The 20,534-nt window shown below is 53.6% G+C and overlaps 1 protein-coding gene across 1 annotated transcript in view; it reads right to left on the minus strand.

The window, feature by feature from the left end:
* LOC137442789 (sodium- and chloride-dependent GABA transporter 1-like) overlaps positions 1-20,534 on the minus strand; it is a 46,381-nt gene that overhangs the window by 18,341 nt on the left and 7,506 nt on the right. Inside the window, exons 2-9 of the mRNA XM_068141777.1 lie at positions 15,204-15,538; positions 7,802-7,933; positions 6,587-6,687; positions 4,236-4,345; positions 3,713-3,845; positions 2,458-2,592; positions 1,161-1,264; positions 760-884 (exon numbers count right to left, since the gene is read on the minus strand). Of these exons, the coding sequence (XP_067997878.1) occupies positions 760-884; positions 1,161-1,264; positions 2,458-2,592; positions 3,713-3,845; positions 4,236-4,345; positions 6,587-6,687; positions 7,802-7,933; positions 15,204-15,444 (1,081 nt within the window). The 5' untranslated portion in view covers positions 15,445-15,538. The remainder of the gene's footprint in view (positions 1-759; positions 885-1,160; positions 1,265-2,457; positions 2,593-3,712; positions 3,846-4,235; positions 4,346-6,586; positions 6,688-7,801; positions 7,934-15,203; positions 15,539-20,534) is intronic.

The raw sequence follows: 20,534 nt of genomic DNA on the forward strand, positions 1-20,534 counted from the left end.
GGCCAGGATGCTATTGGCCCTCCTGGCCACCTGGGCACACTGTTGGCTCACATTCAGGTGGCTGTCGATCAGCACCCCCAGGTCCCTCTCTGTTTGGGAGCTCTCAGCCACTCTGACCCCAGCCTGTAGCTCTGCATGGGGTTGCTGTGGCCAAAGTGCAGCCCCTGGCACTTGGACTTGTTGAATGCCATCCTGTTGGACTCTGCCCATCTGTCCAGTCGGTCGAGGTCCCTCTGCAGAGCCCTTCTGCCCTCTAACTGACCAACATCTGCCCCTAACTTGGTGTCATCTGCAAACTTGCTGATGACTGACTCGACCCCCTCATCCAGATCATTGATGAATATGTTGAAGAGGACAGGGCCCAGCACTGATCCCTGGGGCACACCACTGGTGCCCGGCCACCAGCTGGCTGTGGCACCATTCACTACCGGTCCTCCAGCCAGTTCCTAACCCAGCACATAGTGTAATGGTCCAATCCACGGGCTGACAGCTTAGCCAGCAGTTTACTTCACTGCATCAAGAGCACACCATACTTCAGCACTAAAAGAAGGTGAACATTAAAAGCAGGTGGAGATGTCCCTTGCAGCCAGAGTGGGGTGAACATAGGCCACAGGTGCCTGAGACCCATCTTGGTGGGAGGGCATGCAAAAAAGGGTTGGGCACTGGGGTCCCGGTCAGGAAAGGCCTGGGAGTATCCCATGCCCACTGAAAGGTTGCTCTCAGAGGCTGCTGCTGTATTTGACCCTGGGTTTCTCTTACCTGAGGAGGCCAGCTCTGAGATGGACTTCTTTGTGATGTGTGACATGAAGCCAACAATGGAGAATATAACAAAGCCAGCAAATATGCTGGTGGTGGAGTTGATGCAGCAGACAATAATGGAGTCTCTGGAAGAGAGAAAAAAAGGGAAAGAAACCACCTGCACATCCCTACCACAAGTCAGGAGTGGAGGATGGGGTAAACAAAGGGCCAGGCCCTGTGGAGAGCTGTTGCAGTGCTCCAGAGAAGCAGCAGGGATGATGTGTTAGGTGCTGTGCAAGTGGGAGAACTGCATTCCAACTACCACCAAGAGGATGGCACTGTGACCCTCCCCCATGAGATCAGGTACCTCACTGTGACTCTCCCTCCCCACCAGGCAGGAGGCTGGAAAGAAACCAACAGACCTGTAGACATTGTTGTGGAAAGTATTGTAGCTCCCCAGAGCAATCAGGGAGCCCAACCCCAGGCCATAGGAGAAGAAGATCTGCGTGGCTGCATCCATCCAGACCTGCAAAGGAGCCAAGAGACAATTGCAGTGAGAGCCCCCCTGAACCAGTGCTAGTGAGGGGACTGGGTGCAGCCTGTGGAGGGGACTTGGCTGTACAGCCCACTGGGCTGTGTCTGCATCCTTCCCCTGTGGCAAGAGCATCAAGTGTGCAGCCTAGTCCAGCACCAGATGCACATCCCCAGATCACGAAAGCCTGTGGCTCCAGGCTCCTTGCAGAGCTCTCTGGGGATGGAGGAATGGTCTGTCCCTTTCATTTCTGAACAGTGCCCTTCAGCCCCCAGCCCAGGTCAGAAGGGACTCACACAGCCTCTGAATTGGGTGTGCTTGCTTTCTCACAGCTGCACCCCTGAGAGGTGCTGCTTCCCTTGGAGCCCCATAGCCCACACTCGTCCCCTCCATTCCTCCTCCACTGGCATGTCTGGGGTTTTATTCAACCTGCAGTTTCTTGTGCACACAACTGCAGAGGGCAGCTTGCCAAGGTGGTCTCAGTGCCTTAATGGCAGATGAAGAGCAGGCTGCTCATTTTTTAATTGCATAATATTCAAGCAACTCTCCTGATGCTCAGATTGCTGTTCCCAGTGTCACAGCCACTGCAGCACAGTCACAGCAAGTTTCTGGCGAGAGGGATCGTTGACACCCCTTTGATGGGTATTCAGCTGCCCCTGCTCACAAGTCCTTGGTGACCTCTGGAACCATGACAGCATCACTGCTGCAAGAGGCAGAGACTGTGCCTCCTGAAAAACTGTACCTCTGCAAGCCTCCCTGCTCCTCCTGGGTGCCCTGTGTGCTTCTCCTGACAGGGCAAAGTCACTGGCCACCATGCAACACTTGGGTGCTTCCAAAGACTGCTGCCACGTGCCCTGTGGTGCTCATGCTGCTTCTGAGCTCTCCACACTGGTGCCAGAGCACTGCCCCGTCTCTGGGACAGGGTGGTTGGTGAAACGAGGAACTCTCAACACAGAGGGGATGTCCCAATCCAAAGGGCTGATTTCTCAGACCCCTGCCTCCACCCCAGGAGTGCTTTGGCACCGCTTGTCACCCGTGATGGCCCTGCCCTCCAGCTTCGTCCCAGGCTGGGAGGGTGGTGACTGCCTGGATGGGGAAGTGCTCCACTTTATACTTAGTATTTAATATATGCAAGGGAAGTGCCTGAGGAGGACTCATGCAGAGGCAAGTGGGAAATCAGAGCTAACCTCAGAGTCAGAGAGCTTCCTGAAGTCAGGGGTAAGGTAGAAGAGGATCCCCTCCTTGGCTCCCGGCAGAGTCACTCCCCGGAAGAACAGGATGAAGAGCATGAAGTAGGGGTAGGTGGCAGAGAAATACACCACCTGCAAAAGACATCGTGGGAGAGAAGCCCTCAGCCCACCAGTGCCCAGGAGCTTTCCTGCCCATGATGGCATTTCATCCAGTATGTGCCCCTGGGAGAGGGGCAGCTCGCTGGCCGCAGCTACTTCTCGGCAGCACTTTGCTCTCCCCTGGCCCCAGTCCCCATACCACAACTGCTCCTGGCTGGCTGAGGTTTCTCTCTGCCAATGACACAGGAGGACACACTGACTGCCAGAGCAGCGTGCTCAAGTGTGGATGACTTGCTCAAAGACAAGGAAATTGCACAGAGTAAGTTTAGTCCATAGAAGTAATCCCTTCAAGCCAAGGTATTTTGCAGAGCTGATGCTGGTGTTCCTCCTGGCCAGCACTGACTCCACCGTGAGTCATTCTGACTCTGGTGCTTTGTGTTTCAGGGGCTCACAGGTACCTGCATTCCTCATCACAGGACTTGATTGTGACTGTCTGAAACCTGTTTGAGAGCCACCAGGGAAATTAACAGCTTAGGTGACCTGCACCTGAAGTGCTTCTTTCTGATCTCTCTTCTAGATCATTCCTTTCATAACACTGTCCCTCTGCACCATGCTGGGCTCTGAATAACACATCTCAGTACCTCAGCATTGCTGTTCCACTGAGCTAAGCAATGGCTCTTCAGCTCTGCTGGCCTGAGTTCCTGCACAGGGAGTACCCCTGTGCTTTTCATCTGAAGGTCTGCCACCAGCACCTGAAGGGCAGCAGGAGCACTTTCAGGGGAGGGGGGGAGGGCTTTGTCCCACGGCAGTATTTTGACACGATTATTTTCAAAAGAGTGAGCCCAGAAGGGGTCTCTTTCTTGGAGGGCTGTCCCTAAAAACCCCTTTTCCAAGTCTCTTCCCTCAGAGGCTGAGCACTCAGACCTGTGACTTTACAGGGAAGAGCTTAGAATGAAAATTACCACAAAGACAGCAGCAATTTTTACAACCCTGCAAAGCAAATGTCAGCATTTAAGGGCACCTGCTGTGCTTCTGCCCTGAGACAGGGCAGCCTTACTGTAGGCTCTCGTATGAAACTGAGCCCAGAGGGTATTTCAGCAGCTGAGTTGAGCAGTGAGAGGCAGCACTGATGCACCCAGCCCTCACACCATACCTTGCCTGTCCATTCCACGCCCTTCCAGATGGAGAAGTAGACCAGCAGCCAGGCCAGGGCCAGTGTGCCAGCCAGGGGCCAGCGGATGCTGCCAGGTTCCCCTAGGCTCCCAGACATCTGATGCATGTTCCTCCTAGGGTGAGAGGAAGTTGTGTTAAGGGCAGGTCTGACCCTTGGGGGAAGGGGGATTGGAGCCCCCGGAGGCTGTTGGAGGGTGAAGGGCATGGAGGGTGTAGGGAAGCACAAGAACCAGCAAAACCCTAAAGGGACCTGAGGTTCACTGATGAAGGAGGAGAGGTGGAGAGCCTCTTATGATCTCTATCCACCTGACGTGTGGCTGCACAGTGCACCTCACACCCGTGCCCACCCCACACCCATGCCCACCCCTGCCAGCAGCCGGTGCCGATGCCCTGCTGCCAAGGCTGCGCAAGCGAAGGGGCAGGCAGCGCTGGCACTGCCCCATCAGCAGGCAGGCCGAGGGCGGGCAGGGGTGAGAGCTGTCGTGGGCAGGCTGTGGACATACTCCCAGAACTCGGTGACGGCGCTGGTGAGGTTGGTGGTGTCCTCCAGAGAGTAGTTGGAGAAGCAGCGGTCGGTGTTCCAGGCGTTCCCGCAGCTCTGCCAGGGCAGGTCCTGCTCCAGAAGAAGGGCATGGGCGTTAGCACCAGGGCAACATCTCCCGAGGGCAGCAGTGGGAAGCAAGATTCTGGGTGCTGGTAAAGTGGAATTCATTTCTTTTTCGTTCCTCCCAGCTAGGTTGTGCAGCTCCCCTGGGCGAGCAGGAACCTTGCAGCCCAAAGCACAGCAGGGGTTTCCAGAACAAGGACACAGTGTGACAGGGAGTCTCCAGGAAGGGCGTGACTAGGACCGTGGGGTAGCTCCGAGAAGCATTAGCAATTCCCCAGAGAGGAAGCCATTTCTAATTAACTCTTGGTAATTAATGGCTACTAATTAAAATAGCTATGGGGGGGATATTGTGCTTATGATCAGGGCAGCGTTTGGCTATCACTCAACAAGTGGTTAGAACTTGCTGCACAAACACCCAGCTGTTTCTTCTCTCTCCTTCACATCAAGCTTCAGCGAGAGAAGAGCAGTGTGGCACTGACAACGGGGGCTGAGGGTTTGTCTGCACAAATGCACTGCTGTAACATAAGCCCAGCAGCAAATCTGAGGAGGAGCAGCTGTTCGATGCTGTCCCTGGGCCTGATTCTAAGCAGCACAAAGGAGCTGGTGGGAGGTAGCACTGCAGGTAGCACTGCCAGTAGCAGCACATCACTACAGATTCAACAGGATCAGCTTTGGCACTGCAGGCAATGAAACCACAGCCCCGGGGCTGTGTGAGCTGGCAGGACAACTCACCCATGCCCTGCAGTGCCTCGGCTAAGGCAAACCAACAAGAGCATCTCAGATGCGTCTCCACGTGTGCCAGCCTCACTTCCCAAATGCAGTACATCTAGGTACACAGAAAGGCTCTTCTGGGTGATTACCCACTGCAGCTAACAGCTCAGGCTCCAGCTGAAGAAAGCTCTAAGCTATTTGTATCCATGAAACACAGACCCCTTTATGTGTGTTTTTAGTGCCTTGTGGCATCAGTGCCTTTAAGTGCTGCCTTCCCCCCACATCTGAACAAGTTCACTCCAGTGAAGGATACCTCCTCATGAGCACACTGAGCTTGGCAGCAGGACCATGGGAGGAGCAGGTGGGCACACCACAGCGGCCACTCAGGCTATTTGCACCCAGCCAGTGATTTCACTGCACTGAAGCAAAAGCAGTGACTCCAGCAGCACTGCACAGCAACCTTTCAACCCAGTGGTCTGCACATCAGAGAGGCTACAAGGAGGGGCAGGCAGGGGGAGAGTTTCAGAGAATTTCAGATGATAGAAACCCCAGCAGACAAGATGGATTTCTGTTCAGGTTCCAAAAGGTCTCAGTCAAGTTCAGGGGGAACAAGAGACATGGCTTTTTATTTGTGTCTTGTCTCCTGTGGGGAATCTGGAATTGCCTCTGACAAAAGAGAAGGCCTTGAGCCAAGCACCTGGAGCTGCCTGTGCAGACACAGGCACTGTCACCAGTTGGGTCTGAGACACCTGACTGTACCAAAGCCTCATGCTAAGGGTTGAATTGGTATAGATTTCTTTGGGATAGATTTTTGTTTGGGAAGGGTACACCTACTGCCGGGCAATTTTGTTCTGGACCTGGGAGCCTACAGGGGGTGTTGGTGGTAGAAACACAGCTGGGAATGTCAAAGTGGATATTTTAGCAAAAGCCTTTACAGGTACTTGAAACTGGTGATCAAACAAAGAGTGCAACTGGACCTACAGCACCCGTGAAGCATTTCAGGCTGATGGCTAAATGAAATACGACACCATTTGAACCACGGAGCTAATGTTCTTAAGGCTGCAGGTTGCTCAGAGTTAAGGAAGCTCTTCCCAGCTACTGGGCTGAAATAAATCACTAAGGGGCAGGCACAGCAGATGTCTAAATGCCTGCTGAGTTATTTTTCCATCAGAAAAAAATTCCCTGGGATTTCATTTATAAAGGGAAGAGTAAATGAGGACTAATTAAAGTCGGGAATAGGCCTTTACAAAGCCAGGAGTAGAAATGTGAAGCTCTTAGCTTTTCAAAGCTCTCAGAGACACAAGGTGGGGTTTTAAAGAATGAAGTGATTAGCCACAGTACCCAGGGAGGGGACATTGGTGCCCATCAGCACTGCACCACTGCCTCCAGGGCTGCTGGAGCTCTTTGGGAAGGGACCAGCAGTGTGCTGATGAAGGTTGTTTGCACAAAGGACAAGCCCTTCGTGAACGGTCTGTGGCACAAACAACTACCGGTAGAGCAGGGATTAACGACCCTGTTGGCACGTCTGTGACTCACCGTGGTAAAAGAGTTGAAAAGATAGTAGAGAGCCCAGGCAATGATGACAATGTAGTAGATGTTCAGCCAGAAGGAGAGAACCACAGCTGCTAACCCCACTCCTAGGAAGGCAGGCAGAGAACACCATCAATCCAGGTCTCCTGTGCCCCACTGCACTCAAGGACATCATAACAAAATATTGTCAGTTTGTACAGCTAGGCTGAGCTGGTCAGCAAGGGAGTCTGCTCCCTCACACCTCCCACCCACTTATCCCCACTGCCTTTCATTGTGCCACAGGTACTTTAAGGACAGAGCTCCTTGAAAACAGGATCTGGGCACTCAGTGGATGACATTTTCTTTCCCCCATCCAAATAATTTCTAAATCACTACTGCTTTTCAGAATACTGCTCCTGGTTTATGTCCCCTATTTACAGCTTTCCTATGCAATTAACGTGAACCCACATGGGGAGGGTTAGGGAAGGCTTTGTGCAGCCAGAATCCATCCATCACAGTCCCTGCTGCTCATAAAATGCCTTCTCATCATGCAAGACTGCTTGAACAGCAATCAGCTGATGATAGTCACTATGGACATCAGGGTCAAGGATAGGCTCACAGGATGTTAGATCATCAAGTCCAACCCCCGGCCAGAGCAGGACCACAGAATCCAGCACAGGTCACACAGGAACACATCCAGACAGGGATGGGAAGGGTCCAGAGAAGGAGCCTGTTCCAGTGCTCTGGGACCCTTAAAGTGAAGAAGTTCTTCCTCATGTTGAGGTGGAACTTCCTGTGCTGGAGTTTCCATCCATTGCCCCTTGTCCTATCCCAGGGCACAAGTGGGCAGAGCCTGTCCCTCTCCCTGTCCCTTCCTGACCCCCAGCCCTCAGATATTGATAGACACTGATCAGATCCCCTCTCAGTCTTCTCCTCTCCAGACTAAACAGCCCCAGGGCTCTCAGCCTCTCCTCATCAGGCAGTGCTGCAGTCCCTTCAGCATCCTTGCAGCCCTCCCGTGGACTCTCTCCAGCAGATCCCTGACCCTCTTGAACAGGGGAGCCCAGAGCTGGGTGCAGTATTCCAGGTAAGGCCTCACTAGAGCAGAATAGCTTGACAAAGAGACATGGGAAAACTCCCCTCACCTGCCACCCCACCCCAGTCCCCAGGGATTTGCTCCCCAAACCAAATGTGTTTGCCTGTAGCTGTGTGCCAGCACCTTCATGAATTTCAGCACAGTACCTTTAAACATAGGAGCTAATTTCCAGACTCCCAGCCCTCCAACAGAGGTATACTGGCCCAGAGCAGTTTCCAGCAGGAAGAGAGGAATGCCAGCAAACACCAGGGTCAGGAAATAGGGGATGAGGAAGGCCCCTGGAAGCAAGAGCAACATTATCAGAGGAGTCAGCCTTACCAAGAAGCAAATGGCTGCAGCTGTAGCTCCTTACCCTGCAGCACCCATGGGACGAGGAGCAGACTTGCTTGGAGGTGGCAGTTTGCAGCTGGTGTGCTCAGCGAGGCTCCTACTCTCTTCTCCTTACCTGTTCCTATCACCATGGGTGTCTGTGTATCACATACACACATCCACTGGCTATGTGATGTCAGCCTCACTTTGCTGTCAGGTATGTAGGCAATGCTAAGTCCAGTGTGACAACAAACCTAAGTGCCAGTGGTGACTTGTCAGTGTTTTCTGTCTCACATGCCTCTCCCCTTTCTTCACCTTGAGGGAAAAGCTCACAGGACTGTCTGGCACTGGCTAATGCTTACTTTGCTTCTGTATGGACCCTGTGGAAACAATCTCACTGGGAAGGAGGTAGCACAGCCATTCAGTAGAGGCACTACTTGCACCCTGTTATCACAAGAGCAAATGGCATAGGAAAGCTTTTTTGTGTGATTTAAAGGGTGTGCATGCTCAGGTCATTCTGACTTGGGACAGTGCTCATTTTCCAGGCTCTTCACACAGAGAATCAAAGAACAGCAGAATGCATTGGGTTGGAAGAGACCTTCAGAGGTCACAGTGAGCAATGACATCTTTAACAAGATCAGGTTGTTTAGAGCCCCATCTGACCTGACCTTTAATATTTCCAGGAATGGGGCATCTGCCACCTCTCTGGGCAACCTGTGCCAGTGTTTCACCACCCTGGGGCACGTGCTGGAGCACGTGCTGGAGCATGCCATCATTCCAGAGCAGGGCAAACTCTGGCAGAAGATGCTGGCTGGGAAGAGAGAGGATGTACTCGATTTGCTCAGAAGCAGCTGGCTGTGTGTCCCAACAGCACTGGTTTCTGCACTCAGCTGTCAGTGTAAGTCTTACTCTCCAGATATCATTGGAAAAGCAACCCAGCTTGCACCCGGCAGAGTCAGGCTCCAGCAGCTGCTCTCTGAGGGCAGGGAAGCAGCAAGGCACAGGCAGGAATGCTGGCTCAGGACACCCCCAGCTGGGGACGCCTGCCTGCCAAGCAGGGAGCTGAGCCCAGCTGGGAGAGGCAGGCGTCAGCACCCGGTGTGGAGTTTTATGGGAGGCTGCGTGCAAGAGGAGCTGGCAGCAGGTGGCAGGGAGAAAACATGCTCCAGGCCAGGAACTCGATGACCGTCAGCCTGAATCAGAAGCTGGCGTGCAAGCACAGGCTCTCGGCTCCAGCAGCAGCTTGGCATCGAGGAGCAAACGGCTTTGAGCATCGCTGTGGGAGGAGCAACGCCTGCTCCGCAATGTCCCCTGTGCTCTTGCTAGACACTGCAGCCTGCGAGGTGCAGCCTCCCAGGAGCTCTGCAGGAAGGCAGGCTCTGCTCTGAAGGCATGCATGCTGCCTCACCACAGCCGTGCCTCTCCGTGGAGGCTGGAGACTGAGCTTATCATCAGTCGCAGTACCTTGCTTACCCGTGTCAAAACAGATGAAGAAATTTGGCCACAGTCCTGATGACTCAGCATTTTTCATCTAGAGCAGGCCAGGACAGTTTGTAGGTGAAAGATTTTAATCGACTATTGAGGAAAAAAACAGACAGACTTTTGGACTTGGGTCACTTACCCTGGCTCGGAGAAAATCCTCCACAGAGCATACCACAGCCTTGAACTGAGAGCTGCAGACAGCAAGACTGTTCCTCTGTGGCCAGGTCCCTGAGCAGGCACAGCATCCTTGGCTGCTGTACAGCCAGAGGGGAAAACGGTTCTGAGAGCTGTACCTAAAGTTTGCCTGCCTGGTTGCAGTCTCACAGTATCACCAAGGTTGGAAGAGACCTCAAAGATCATCGAGTCCAACCTGGCACCACAGACCTCAGGACTAGACCATGGCACCAAGTGCCACATCCAATCCCCTCTTGAACACCTCCAGGGATGGGGACTCCACCACCTCCCTGGGCAGCACATTCCAATGGCCAATCTCTCTTTCTGGGAAGAACTTTCTCCTCACCTCCAGCCTAAACTTCCCCTGGTGCAGCTTGAGACTGTGTCCTCTTGTTCTGGTGCTGGTTGCTAGAGAGAAGAGACCAACCCCTTCCTGGCTACAACCTCCCTTCAGGTAGTTGTAGAGAGCAATGAGGTCTCCCCTGAGCCTCCTCTTCTCCAGGCTAAACAACCCCAGCTCCCTCAGCCTCTCCTCACAGGGCTGTGCTCAAGGCCTCTCCCCAGCTTTGTTGCCCTTCTCTGGACACGTTCAAGTGTCTTGATGTCCTTGTTAAACTGAGGGCCCCAGAATTGGACACAGGACTCAGGGTGTGGCCTAAAGAAAGGTGTGGTCAAAGAAATGGCCTTTGATCCCCAGCCACTGACGGGCTGATGAAGGTTTGGTTCAGTTTCTTGGCCTGCTACAAATGATCGTGTGTGACCTTGGGAGAGCCCAAACCTGTCTCCAACGTCCATGGGTCAAATGGGGGATGGCATTGGTCCTGCCCTGCCTGCTCAGGGTACCTGCCCTTGGAAACAGAGGAGGATCACACAGCACCTGACACTCTCCCAAATCTGCCTGCCATCTCTGGCTCCTAGCACTGTACAGCATGGAATCATCACTAATCCCTACAATGGCAAACACTGCCCACGGATCAGAAGCTGAGCCTTACAAGCTGCTACGTGCTGCTTGGGAATGCATGATGCTTAAAGAAGCGCTCCTGAGCTCTGATGTATAAATGGGAGTGCATGATGCTTAAAGAAGTGCTCCTGAGCTCTGATGTATAAATGGGAGTGCATGATGCTTAAAGAAGTGCTCCTGAGCTCTGATGTATAAATGGGAGTGCATGATGCTTAAAGAAGCGCTCCTGAGCTCCGATGTGTAAATGGGAATGCATGATGCTTAAAGAAGTGCTCCTGAGCTCCGATGTGTAAATGGGAATTGGACTTGATGATCTTTGAGGTCTCTTCCAACCTTAGTGATACTGTGAATGCATGATGCTTAAAGAAGCGCTCCTAAGCTCTCAAGTTGCTCAAGATCAGGCTCTCAGAGACAATTTTAGCACCTACTGAGTCGCATTTAGAGTCAGGTAAAATCCTGTGGGCATCAGGAGGACTGCACGAGATTAGAAACTGTTGTAGAGGCTGAGGTCTTAGTCATAGCTGGGCACATTCCCTGGCACGCAGAGCCAAGCCTGCTCCCTACAGCAGATGGGCCTTGCCCTAGGCTGCCGTACCCGAACGAGCTGCCCGATCACGGCGCCGAGCGGCTCCCGGCAGCTCACGGCTCTCGGCGCCGAGCAGCTCGGCCGTGAGCTGATGCGGTGCGACAGCGGCAAGCGAGACGCCGATATTTCCACTCAGCTCAATCCGCCTGTGCGTAATGGAAGCGGCGCACACGGCGGCGCTCCGCGCAGCGCACACGCGGGACGCTAAAATTAGAGTCCCACCCCCGGTCTGCTGCGCTCCCCGGGCGCCGCGCACCCGCTGGCGAACCAGCGGCCCGGAGCCCCGTGCCCGCCGCTGCTCAGCGCCTGGCGGTGACGCCGCCGAGTATCAGCTCCGCTGCCCGCCCGCAGCGGCTACGGCCCCACTCCTGCTGCTCCTCATCGCCGGCCGCGCCGCCGGCCGAGCTTGCGGGCAGCCAGGCAGGGGACGGGGAGAGCAGAGCGCGGTGCGGGCTGCCGGGAGCCGCACAAAGCGGTGGGCGAGGCAGGGCCCTTGGGAGGGGGCAGGCTCCAGCTCGCACCTTTCACCTGCCTGACGTTTTTGCTCACGGCTGGCTGCTCGCTCCCTGTGCCTGCGGCTGCCGGCGCGGAGATCGCTGTGTGCTGAGAACAGCACTGCGCACCCCCACAGCACCCTCCAGCCTTGGATTTGAGAGCAGCCCTGGGGAGAAGAACCTGAGGGCACTGGCGGATGAAAAACAGGGCATGACTAGGCAATGTGTGATCGTGTCCCACAAGGCCAACTGTATCCTGGGCTGCATCAAAAGAAGTATAGGCAATTGGTCAAGGGAGGTGGTTATCCCCCACTGCTACACTCTGGTGAGACCCCACTGGGAGTTACTTGGAATGGCTTGGAAGGAACCTTAAAGGTCACCTAGTTCCAACCCCCTGCCATGTGCAGGGACACCTCCCACTAGGCCAGATTTCTCAAAGCCTCATCAAGCCTGGTCTTAAATTCAGAGGTGAGGTGTCTACAACATCTCTGGGCAACCCATTCCAGTGTCTCACCATCCTCACAGTAAAAGACTTTTTCCTAATGCCTAATCTAAATCTACCCTGCTCTGGTTTAAAACCATTGCTCCTTGTTCTATCACCACATAAAATAATCCCCCTCCAGCTTTCCTGTAGGCCCCCTTCAGGTACTAGAAGGCTGATATAATGTCCTCCCTGGAGCCTTCTCTTCTCCAGGCTAAACAGATCCAACTCCTTAGATGTGGTGGTTCAGCCTGGAGAAGAGGAGGCTCTGGGGAGACCTAATTCTGGTCTTTCAGTACTTAAAGGGAGCCTATAAGAAAGGTGGAGACAGTCTTTTCCGGAGGGCCTGCTGCAACAGGACAAGGCATAGTGGTTTTAAACTAGAGAAGGGTAGATTTAGACCAGATAGAAAGATGACATTTTTTACAGTGAGGGTGGTGAAGCACTGGCCCAGGTTGCCCAGAGAGGTGGTGGATGCCCCATCCCTGGATATGTTCAGGCTCAGGTTGGATGGGGCTCTGAGCAACCTGATCTAGTTAAAGATGTTGTGTTCACTGCAGTGGGGTTGGACTAGGTGACCTTTAAAGGTCCCTTCCAACTCAAAGCATTCTGTGATTCTATGATTCTGTCTTGGCTGACTATGAACAGGATCGATTTTAGCTTCATAACACTTCTCATCATGCCCACCTTCATGTGTGAGGAGGCAGAGCCACGGGCAGCACAAATCCAGTGTGCCTGAAACAGTGCAGCAATCACAGGGTAGAGCCTGGGCTAAAAGCCAGTGCTGGGACTTAGCCACAGGGCTGGTGTTGTATGAGGAGAGCTAGAGCTGTCAGGTGCCAGAATGTGGCTAAAGAATAGTGGCAGCCCTGCCCCCCAGCTCCAGCAGTGGTGCCACTGGCGGCCCTCAGTAGGCCTGGTTGGTTCCTGTGAGCTCCACCTGGCTCAGCTGCACGCTCATACCCCTGCTCAAAACAACATAGGTATCTTCGTGGCAAAATGGAGAGCTGTCCAGTCTCCCACTGGGACTCATTCCACCTGCTTCAGAGAAAGGGCCAAGGCTCCCCTAAATGCTGTGGAGCTCCGGGGGCAGCCTGCTGCGGGGAGCTCTATCACTCTCCTCTCTACCAGGGTAGGAGGAGAAGAGCATCCTACATCACTACACCAGATGTGGGCTGTTGGTGTGAGGAGGAGTCATAAGGGACAAAGTGGGTTTGGAGAAGGGAATTCAAGGCAAAAGGGAAATAAAAGAAACAACCACGTGGAGAACAAGCATGAGAAGAGAGCCTCAGGGCAGTGCGAATGAGCAGGGCATGGAGGACAGGGATGCTGGGCATGAAGAGCTGAAGAAGTGAAGAGCTAAAGAAGTAAACAACAAGAGGGAAAGACTAGCAGGCAGTAATGAAATTTCTTCTCTCCCTTCTCCCCTGGGAGATGCTCCCTATCTGGTAATGGAAGGGGAGTTATCTCAAGGCCTCTTGGGCCTGGCTAGGCCTAGTGCCAGGAGGAGAAGGGGGAAAGGCAATCCCAGGTCTGGCCAGCTGAGATCAGCCTAACAGTGGAGGGAGGGAAGAGAGAGCCCTGGGGGTTTTGGGTATACCTCAGGTGGGGAGAGGGGAGTGCTGGGAGGCTTTGGGTGTGCTGTATCCTTTGGGATCTCTTTTGTCACCACTCTTGTAGCTCTCTGTAAAACACTTCACTGCTTTCCCGTTTAAACTGCCCACCACGTCCGCAGTCCTGGCTGTGAGGTGCATGTGTTCTGCCCTGCTGAGAGGCAAGAGAGGCTCTGCCTGGCCTCCACCCCGGGCACGGTGCAACCATGGAAACAACGTTAAAAGCTGGTGCGAGCTGTCCGCAGAGGAGAGCGCTGCCGCCAGCTACACTGCAGGCATTGTGGCCAGCTGCCAGCTACACTGCAGGCACTGCCACCAGCTACACTGCAGGCACTGCCACCGGCTGCCAGCTACCCTGCAGGCGCTGCCGACAGCTACACTGCAGGCACTGCCACCAGCTACACTGCAGGCACTGCCACCAGCTGCCAGCGACTACACTGCAGGCACTGCCACCAGCTACACTGCATGCACTGCCACCAGCTACACTGCAGGCACTGCCACCGGCTACACTGCAGGCACTGCCACCGGCTATACTACAGGGACTGCCACCGGCTACACTGCAGGCACTGCCACCAGCTACCCTGCAGGCACTGCCACCATCTACACTGCAGGCACTGCCACCAGCTGCCAGCGACTACACTGCAGGCACTGCCACCAGCTACACTGCATGCACTGCCACCGGCTACACTGCAGGCACTGCCACCGGCTACACTGCAGGCACTGCCACCAGCTACACTGCAGGCACTGCCACCAGCTACACTGCATGCACTGCCACCGGCTACACTGCAGGCACTGCCACCAGCTACACTACAGGCACTGCCACCGGCTGCCAGCTACACTGCAGGCACTGCCACCGGCTGCAAACTCCTTTTGCAACCTGTTTTGCAAGCGTCAGGATGGAGACAATAACTGTGACCCCTCTCACAGCTCATTTCCTTCCACAGACAATGACACCCGTGTGCCTGTGTACATGTATGTGTTTGTATGCATGTCTGCATGACTCCACTGCAGTCCCTGCAAATCCTCTAACCAAAACTCCTCAGACATGACCCAGACTCCCACACAATACTGCTACCCCCTGAGAATACACTAGAGAGAGGAGAAACTCCTAATTAGCAGACAAAATTGGATGATTTCCCTAGGAATGTGCCAGCATCCAGTTGGGTGTCTCTGTGAATGCCCCTGCTTGTCAAAAAGTGAGGATCCCAGCCACTTTGTTGGAGCCCTGCAAATGTGGACTTCAGAAGCTTGGCAAAATGCAAAGTTCTCCATGTATTTCTTTGTGCTGCCTCTTCCCAACCTGCACTTGCTACTGCAGCCCACAGGCTGTGGGGACTACCCACCCAACAGCTCCCAGCATCCTCAGCCAGGGAGCCAGCCCCTTCCCCTGACTCCACCAAACCAAAGCCCCCCGGGGGCCAAGTGGAGGCTCTGCACATTTGCCTCACCTCCTCCGTTCTTGCCGCAGAGGTATGGGAAGCGCCAGACGTTGCCCAGCCCGATGGCATAGCCCACGCAGGACAGCAGGAAGTCAAACCTCCCCTTCCAGGAGCCTCTGTCTGGGATTTCCTTCTTTTTCTTCTTGGTGCTCATGGCCTCGGGGGTAATTGGCTCTGAGTCCTCCAGGGCTGCCTGCTTCACCTCAGAGGGAGAGCTCAGCTCCACAGAAGTGTTGTCCATCTTCCCCATGGTGACTCAGGTGTATGGCCACTCTTGCTCAGGAGCTGGGGGTGCAGCGAGGGCAGCCACGGCCCTGGCCAAGTGCAGGTGAAATGGGAAGCTCCTGATGAGAAAGCAAAGAAAGCATTCTGGGTTAGTGTAGCAGATGAACCGAGGGCCTTGCAGGGTATGACAGACTGGAGCATCTCCGGGCAGGCTGCCCATGCCTCCCTCCTTTCCCTAGAGAGAAGGAGGAGGATAATTTTTTTTTGTGGGCCTAGAGGAAAGCCAGGAAGGGACCTCTTGCAAGGACATGTAGTGACAGGAATGGACTGAAGCTTGAGGAGGGCAGATTTGGACTGGATATGATGAAGACATTCTTTACAGTGAGGGTGGGGAGACACTGGAAGTGTGGATACCCCTTCCCTGGAGGTATTCAAGGCCAGGTTGAATGAGGCCTTCAGCAACCTAGGCTGGTGGGAGGTTTCCCAGCCCATGGTAGAGGTGTTGGAACTTTTGGGTTCCTTCCAACCCAAGCCATTCTATGAATCTATGAATCTATGTTTGAATGACAGTGAAGAGCATGATGGAGGTGCTACATCCCCCAGATCTGGAGCCCAAAGCTGAGTGCATCAGCCGCAAACCCACCTGAGAGAGAGTGTGACCCAACCAGCCATGCATGGCTGTTGCAGTGTAGCTTTACAATGACCACATCTCACCCCACAATCCTGTGCCTTAATCCCCTCTCATGGCAGGGATGCAGCCATGGTGGCAGCTATGCACTTGCAATGCCTGGCAAAGACATCACTGCTCAGCTCAGCACCTCCCTGTACACTGTGTTGCATGTGGCACTGCAACTGCCAGGTCTACCCAGAAGGTGCTTGATAGTGACTGTAGGTAGCTTGTGAACCACTGCATCCCACAAAGCCAGGACTCCAAAGTCCTCCAAAGAGGAGGCTCAGGGGAGACCTTATTGCTCTCTACAACTACCTGAAGGGAGGTTGTAGCCAGGTGGGGATTGGTCTCTTCTCCCAGGCAACCAGTGACAGAAGGAGAATACACAGTCTCAAGCTGCACCAGGGGAGGTTTGGGCTAGTGTTAGGAAGAAATTCTTCCCAGAAAGAGAGATTGGCCATTGGAATGTGCTGCCCAGGGAGGTGGTGGAGTCACCATCACTGGAGGTGTTTAGGAAGAGACTGGATGAGGCATTTCATGCCATGGTTTATTTGATCAGATGGTGTTGGACTCGATGATGCCCAAGGTCTCTTCCAACCTGGCTCATTCTGTGATTCTGTGATTAATTGGATGAATCTGACTAAAAATTTAATTATTGTTTCATTGACTTTAGGTCTTAAGAAGTATATAACCAGCACAGTAAAACAGCTCAGAAAGGAAGGGAAAATGACACACCTTGAGAGCTAAGCCCAGTTCTTCCTTCCCCTTCCAGAAGCTTTTGCAAAGACAGAAAAAGGCATGCAGGAGAGCAAAAAGCATACTCAAAAGTGTGGGACATCTTCAATGTGAGGAAAAGCTGAAAGGACTGGGATCCCCCATCCTGTGGCAGAGGTGGCTGGCAGGGGCCCAGAAACATCAGCTCTGTAGAATCTGAGTGCTCACCACCTCTGATGCAAGAGCCAAGGGTGATTAGAGCAGTAGGTAGGAGACTGGAAGACCAAAAGAGACCAAAAGGTGATACTCCATGAACCGTGAACCCCATGCAGAGCTACAGGCTGGGGTCAGAGTGGCTGGAGAACTGCCAAACAGAGAGGGACCTGGGGGTGCTGATTGACAGCCACCTAAACATGAGCCAGCAGTGTGCCCAGGTGGCCAAGAGGGCCAATGGCATCCTGGCCTGCATTAGGAACAGTGTGGCCAGCAGGAGCAGGGAAGTCATTGTGCCCTGTGCTCAGCACTGGTTAGGCCACACCTTGAGTCCTGTGTCCAGCTCTGGGCCACTCAGTTTAGGAAGGACATTGAGAGACTTGAAGGTGTCCAGAGAAGGGCAACAAGGCTGGGGAGAGGCCTTGAGCACAGCCCTGTGAGGAGAGGCTGAGGGAGCTGGGATTGTTTAGCCTGGAGAAGAGGAGGCTCAGGGGAGACCTCATTGCCCTCTACAACTACCTGAAAGGTGGTTGTAGCCAGGAAGGGGTTGGTCTCTTCTCCCAGGCAACCAGCACCAGAACAAGAGGACACAGTCTCAAGCTGTGCCAGGGAAGGTTTAGGCTGGAGGTGAGGAGAAAATTCTTCATGGAGAGAGTCGATAGCCATTGGAATGTGCTGCCCAGGGAGGTGGTGGAGTTCCCATCCCTGGAGGTGTTCAAGAGGGGACTGGATGTGGCACTTGGTGCCATGGTCTAGTCCTGAGGTCTGTGGTGACAGGTTGGACTTGATTATCTTTGAGGTCTCTTCCAACCTTAGTGATACTGTGATACTCCACAAGCATAGCTATGGCAGAGCATGCTACATGCAAGGATTTTATGTAACTTCAATAAGGCAATGATGGAAGGAATATCCACCAGAAGCTGCCACTGCAGTAGAGAACAATCCCTGAGCTGCAAGTCACTGGAGGATGAGGGCCTCTTCCGTGCAGTATCAGTCCCTGCTTCTCCTGGTTTCGTCCTCTGCCCTCAGCACCTGCTCTAATCCAGTGCAAAAGCCAAGGCCTCTGCCTAGCAAGGTGCTGGCTCTCATCCAGGTCCCAGCCCATTTCACAAAGGGCAGAATTTAAGCCTTGTCTTGAAGAGAGATTGTCTCTGAAGTCCAAGCTCAAGGGCTGCATTGGCTCCTGCTTACTACGCTTGCCGCCCCATGATCACAGCAGATGGATTTCCTTCCCCCACAGGATTTGCTGCTTAGGTTAGAGAAAAAGTGTGTCAACTGTGACAGGATGGCTGGAGCAGAAAATAGAAGCAAAAGAACCCTGTGGTTCTGGCATGCCAGAGGAAAGTGTTGTTGGACCCCCAAAGCAAAGGCTCTGGTTAACAGACCCCCTCTCTGTCAGCGCTGCCACACCGGCTCCTGGCTCCTCAGAAAGGCAAGGAGAAAAAACTATTGCACAGAACATGTAGGAGGAAAGTAAAATAAAGTCAGTTTTAAAACCCAAACTGAAAAAATAGTGCCAACCCCCCTGGGAAGAATGAAGAGCTGAGCTACATCAGGATAATTAGCTATGCCTGCAGACATCACAAATTAGGCTCAGCCAGAGCATTTATTTGTCTTTTTTTTTTTGAGACAAACCCCCGTAGGTAAGTTGCTGTCTCTAAAAGCATGCATATACCCTGCTCTCCCTGAGCTCTTTCCTCTGTTTCTGACACAGTTGTGGAGTGATCCTGCAGCTGAGTGATCACACCTCCTGTTTCACAGACTCGGGGTGTGGTGGGATGGTGAGGAGCAGCAGACCCTACTGGCAGTTTCTTCTTCCCTAAGAAGTGAGGCACTTCCCCTCCAGCTCAGCAAGAACAAACTGCTTTGTAGAGGTTTCTTCACCATCAAGACATAGAGAAACAGTCAAGAGGATGCATTCCTCCCACCTACTGTAATGGATGATTAGGGCAGAAGGGCTCACACGTGCTGCAGCCCAGCCACACCATGTCCTTCCCTGAGCACGCATCTCTGACCAGGAAAAATACAGGCAGAGGTTGCTCCAGGCTCAGTGTTTGGTTCCTGTGTTTAGACACCAGCTCACATGCTGGACAAGTGGTGCTGTGGAACAAAATGCACCAACCTCTGCACATGGGTCTCCTCCAGCTCTGCCCTGTGCAGACAGCCTGGAAAGAGCAGAGTCAGTTCAGCAGCTCTCTGTCATGTTGCATTATTAGTTCTGAAGAGCCCTCAGTGCTTTGGGCACAGGAATATGCTTCAAGGACTGGATGGCCGAGCCCAGAGAGTGGTGGTGAATGGTGCCACATCCAGCTGGCAGCCAGTCACTAGTGGTGTGCCCCAGGGATCAGTGCTGGGCCCTGTGCTCTTTAACATCTTCATTGATGATCTGGATGAGGGCATTGAGTCCATCAGCAGTAAATTTGCTGACGACACCAAGCTGGGGGCAGGAGTTGATCTGCTGGAGGGTAGAGAGGCTCTGCAGAGGGACCTCGACAGGCTGGACAGATGGACAGAGTCCAAGGGCAGGAGATTGAACACATCCAAGTGCCAGGTGCTGCACAATGGCCACAACAACCCCATGCAGTGCTACAGGCTTGGGTCAGAGTGGCTGAGAGCAGCCAGGCAGAGAGGGACCTGGGGGTGCTGGTTGATGGTAGGCTGAACATGAGCCTGCAGTGTGCCCAGGCAGCCAAGAAGGCCAATGGCATCCTGGCCTGCATCAGGAACAGTGTGGCCAGCAGGAGCAGGGAGGTCATTCTGCCCCTGTACACTGCACTGGTTAGGCCACACCCTGAGTCCTGTGTCCAGTTCTGGGCCCCTCAGGTTAGGAAGGAGGTTGACTTGCTGGAACGAGTCCAGAGAAGGGCAACAAAGTTGGTGAGGGGTTTGGAACACAGCCCTGTGAGGAGAGGCTGAGGGAGCTGGGGTTGCTTAGCCTGGAGAAGAGGAGACTCAGGGGTCACCCTATTGCTCTCTACAACTACCTGAAGGGAGGTTGTAGACAGGCAGAGGTTGGTCTCTTCTCCCAGGCAGCCAGCACCAGAACAAGAGGACACAGTCTCAGACTGCGCCAGGGGAGGTTCAGGTTGGATATTAGGAAGAAGTTCTACACAGAGAGAGTGATTGCCCATTGGAATGGGCTGCCTGGGGAGGTGGTGGAGTCACCGTCATTGAAGGTGTTCAGGAGGAGACTTGCTGGGGTGCTTGGTGCCATGGGTTAGCTGTTTGGGTGGGTTGGATTGGTTGATGGGTTGGACACGATGATCTTGAAGGTCTCTTCCAACCTGGTTTGGTTTATTCTAATAAAGGTTTTATTCTAAAATGATAATCAATAAGGGCAGAGCTGTGAGCTGGAGGTGGGCTCTGCTTTGCAAGTACAAAGAGTTTCACCATGACATTCTAGCAGGTTCCCCATTTAGTTACTTCTAAACACACCAGATTCTAAAGCCAGGAGTTTCCAAACAGTCACTGAGAGGCAGGATCATAAATCCTTGGCAGTGAAGGAGTGACCCAAGTTT

Source organism: Melanerpes formicivorus, unplaced genomic scaffold, assembly GCF_026170545.1.
Source record: "Melanerpes formicivorus ecotype bairdi unplaced genomic scaffold, bMelFor1.0.p_v2 SCAF_8, whole genome shotgun sequence".
Classification (NCBI taxonomy): domain Eukaryota; kingdom Metazoa; phylum Chordata; class Aves; order Piciformes; family Picidae; genus Melanerpes; species Melanerpes formicivorus.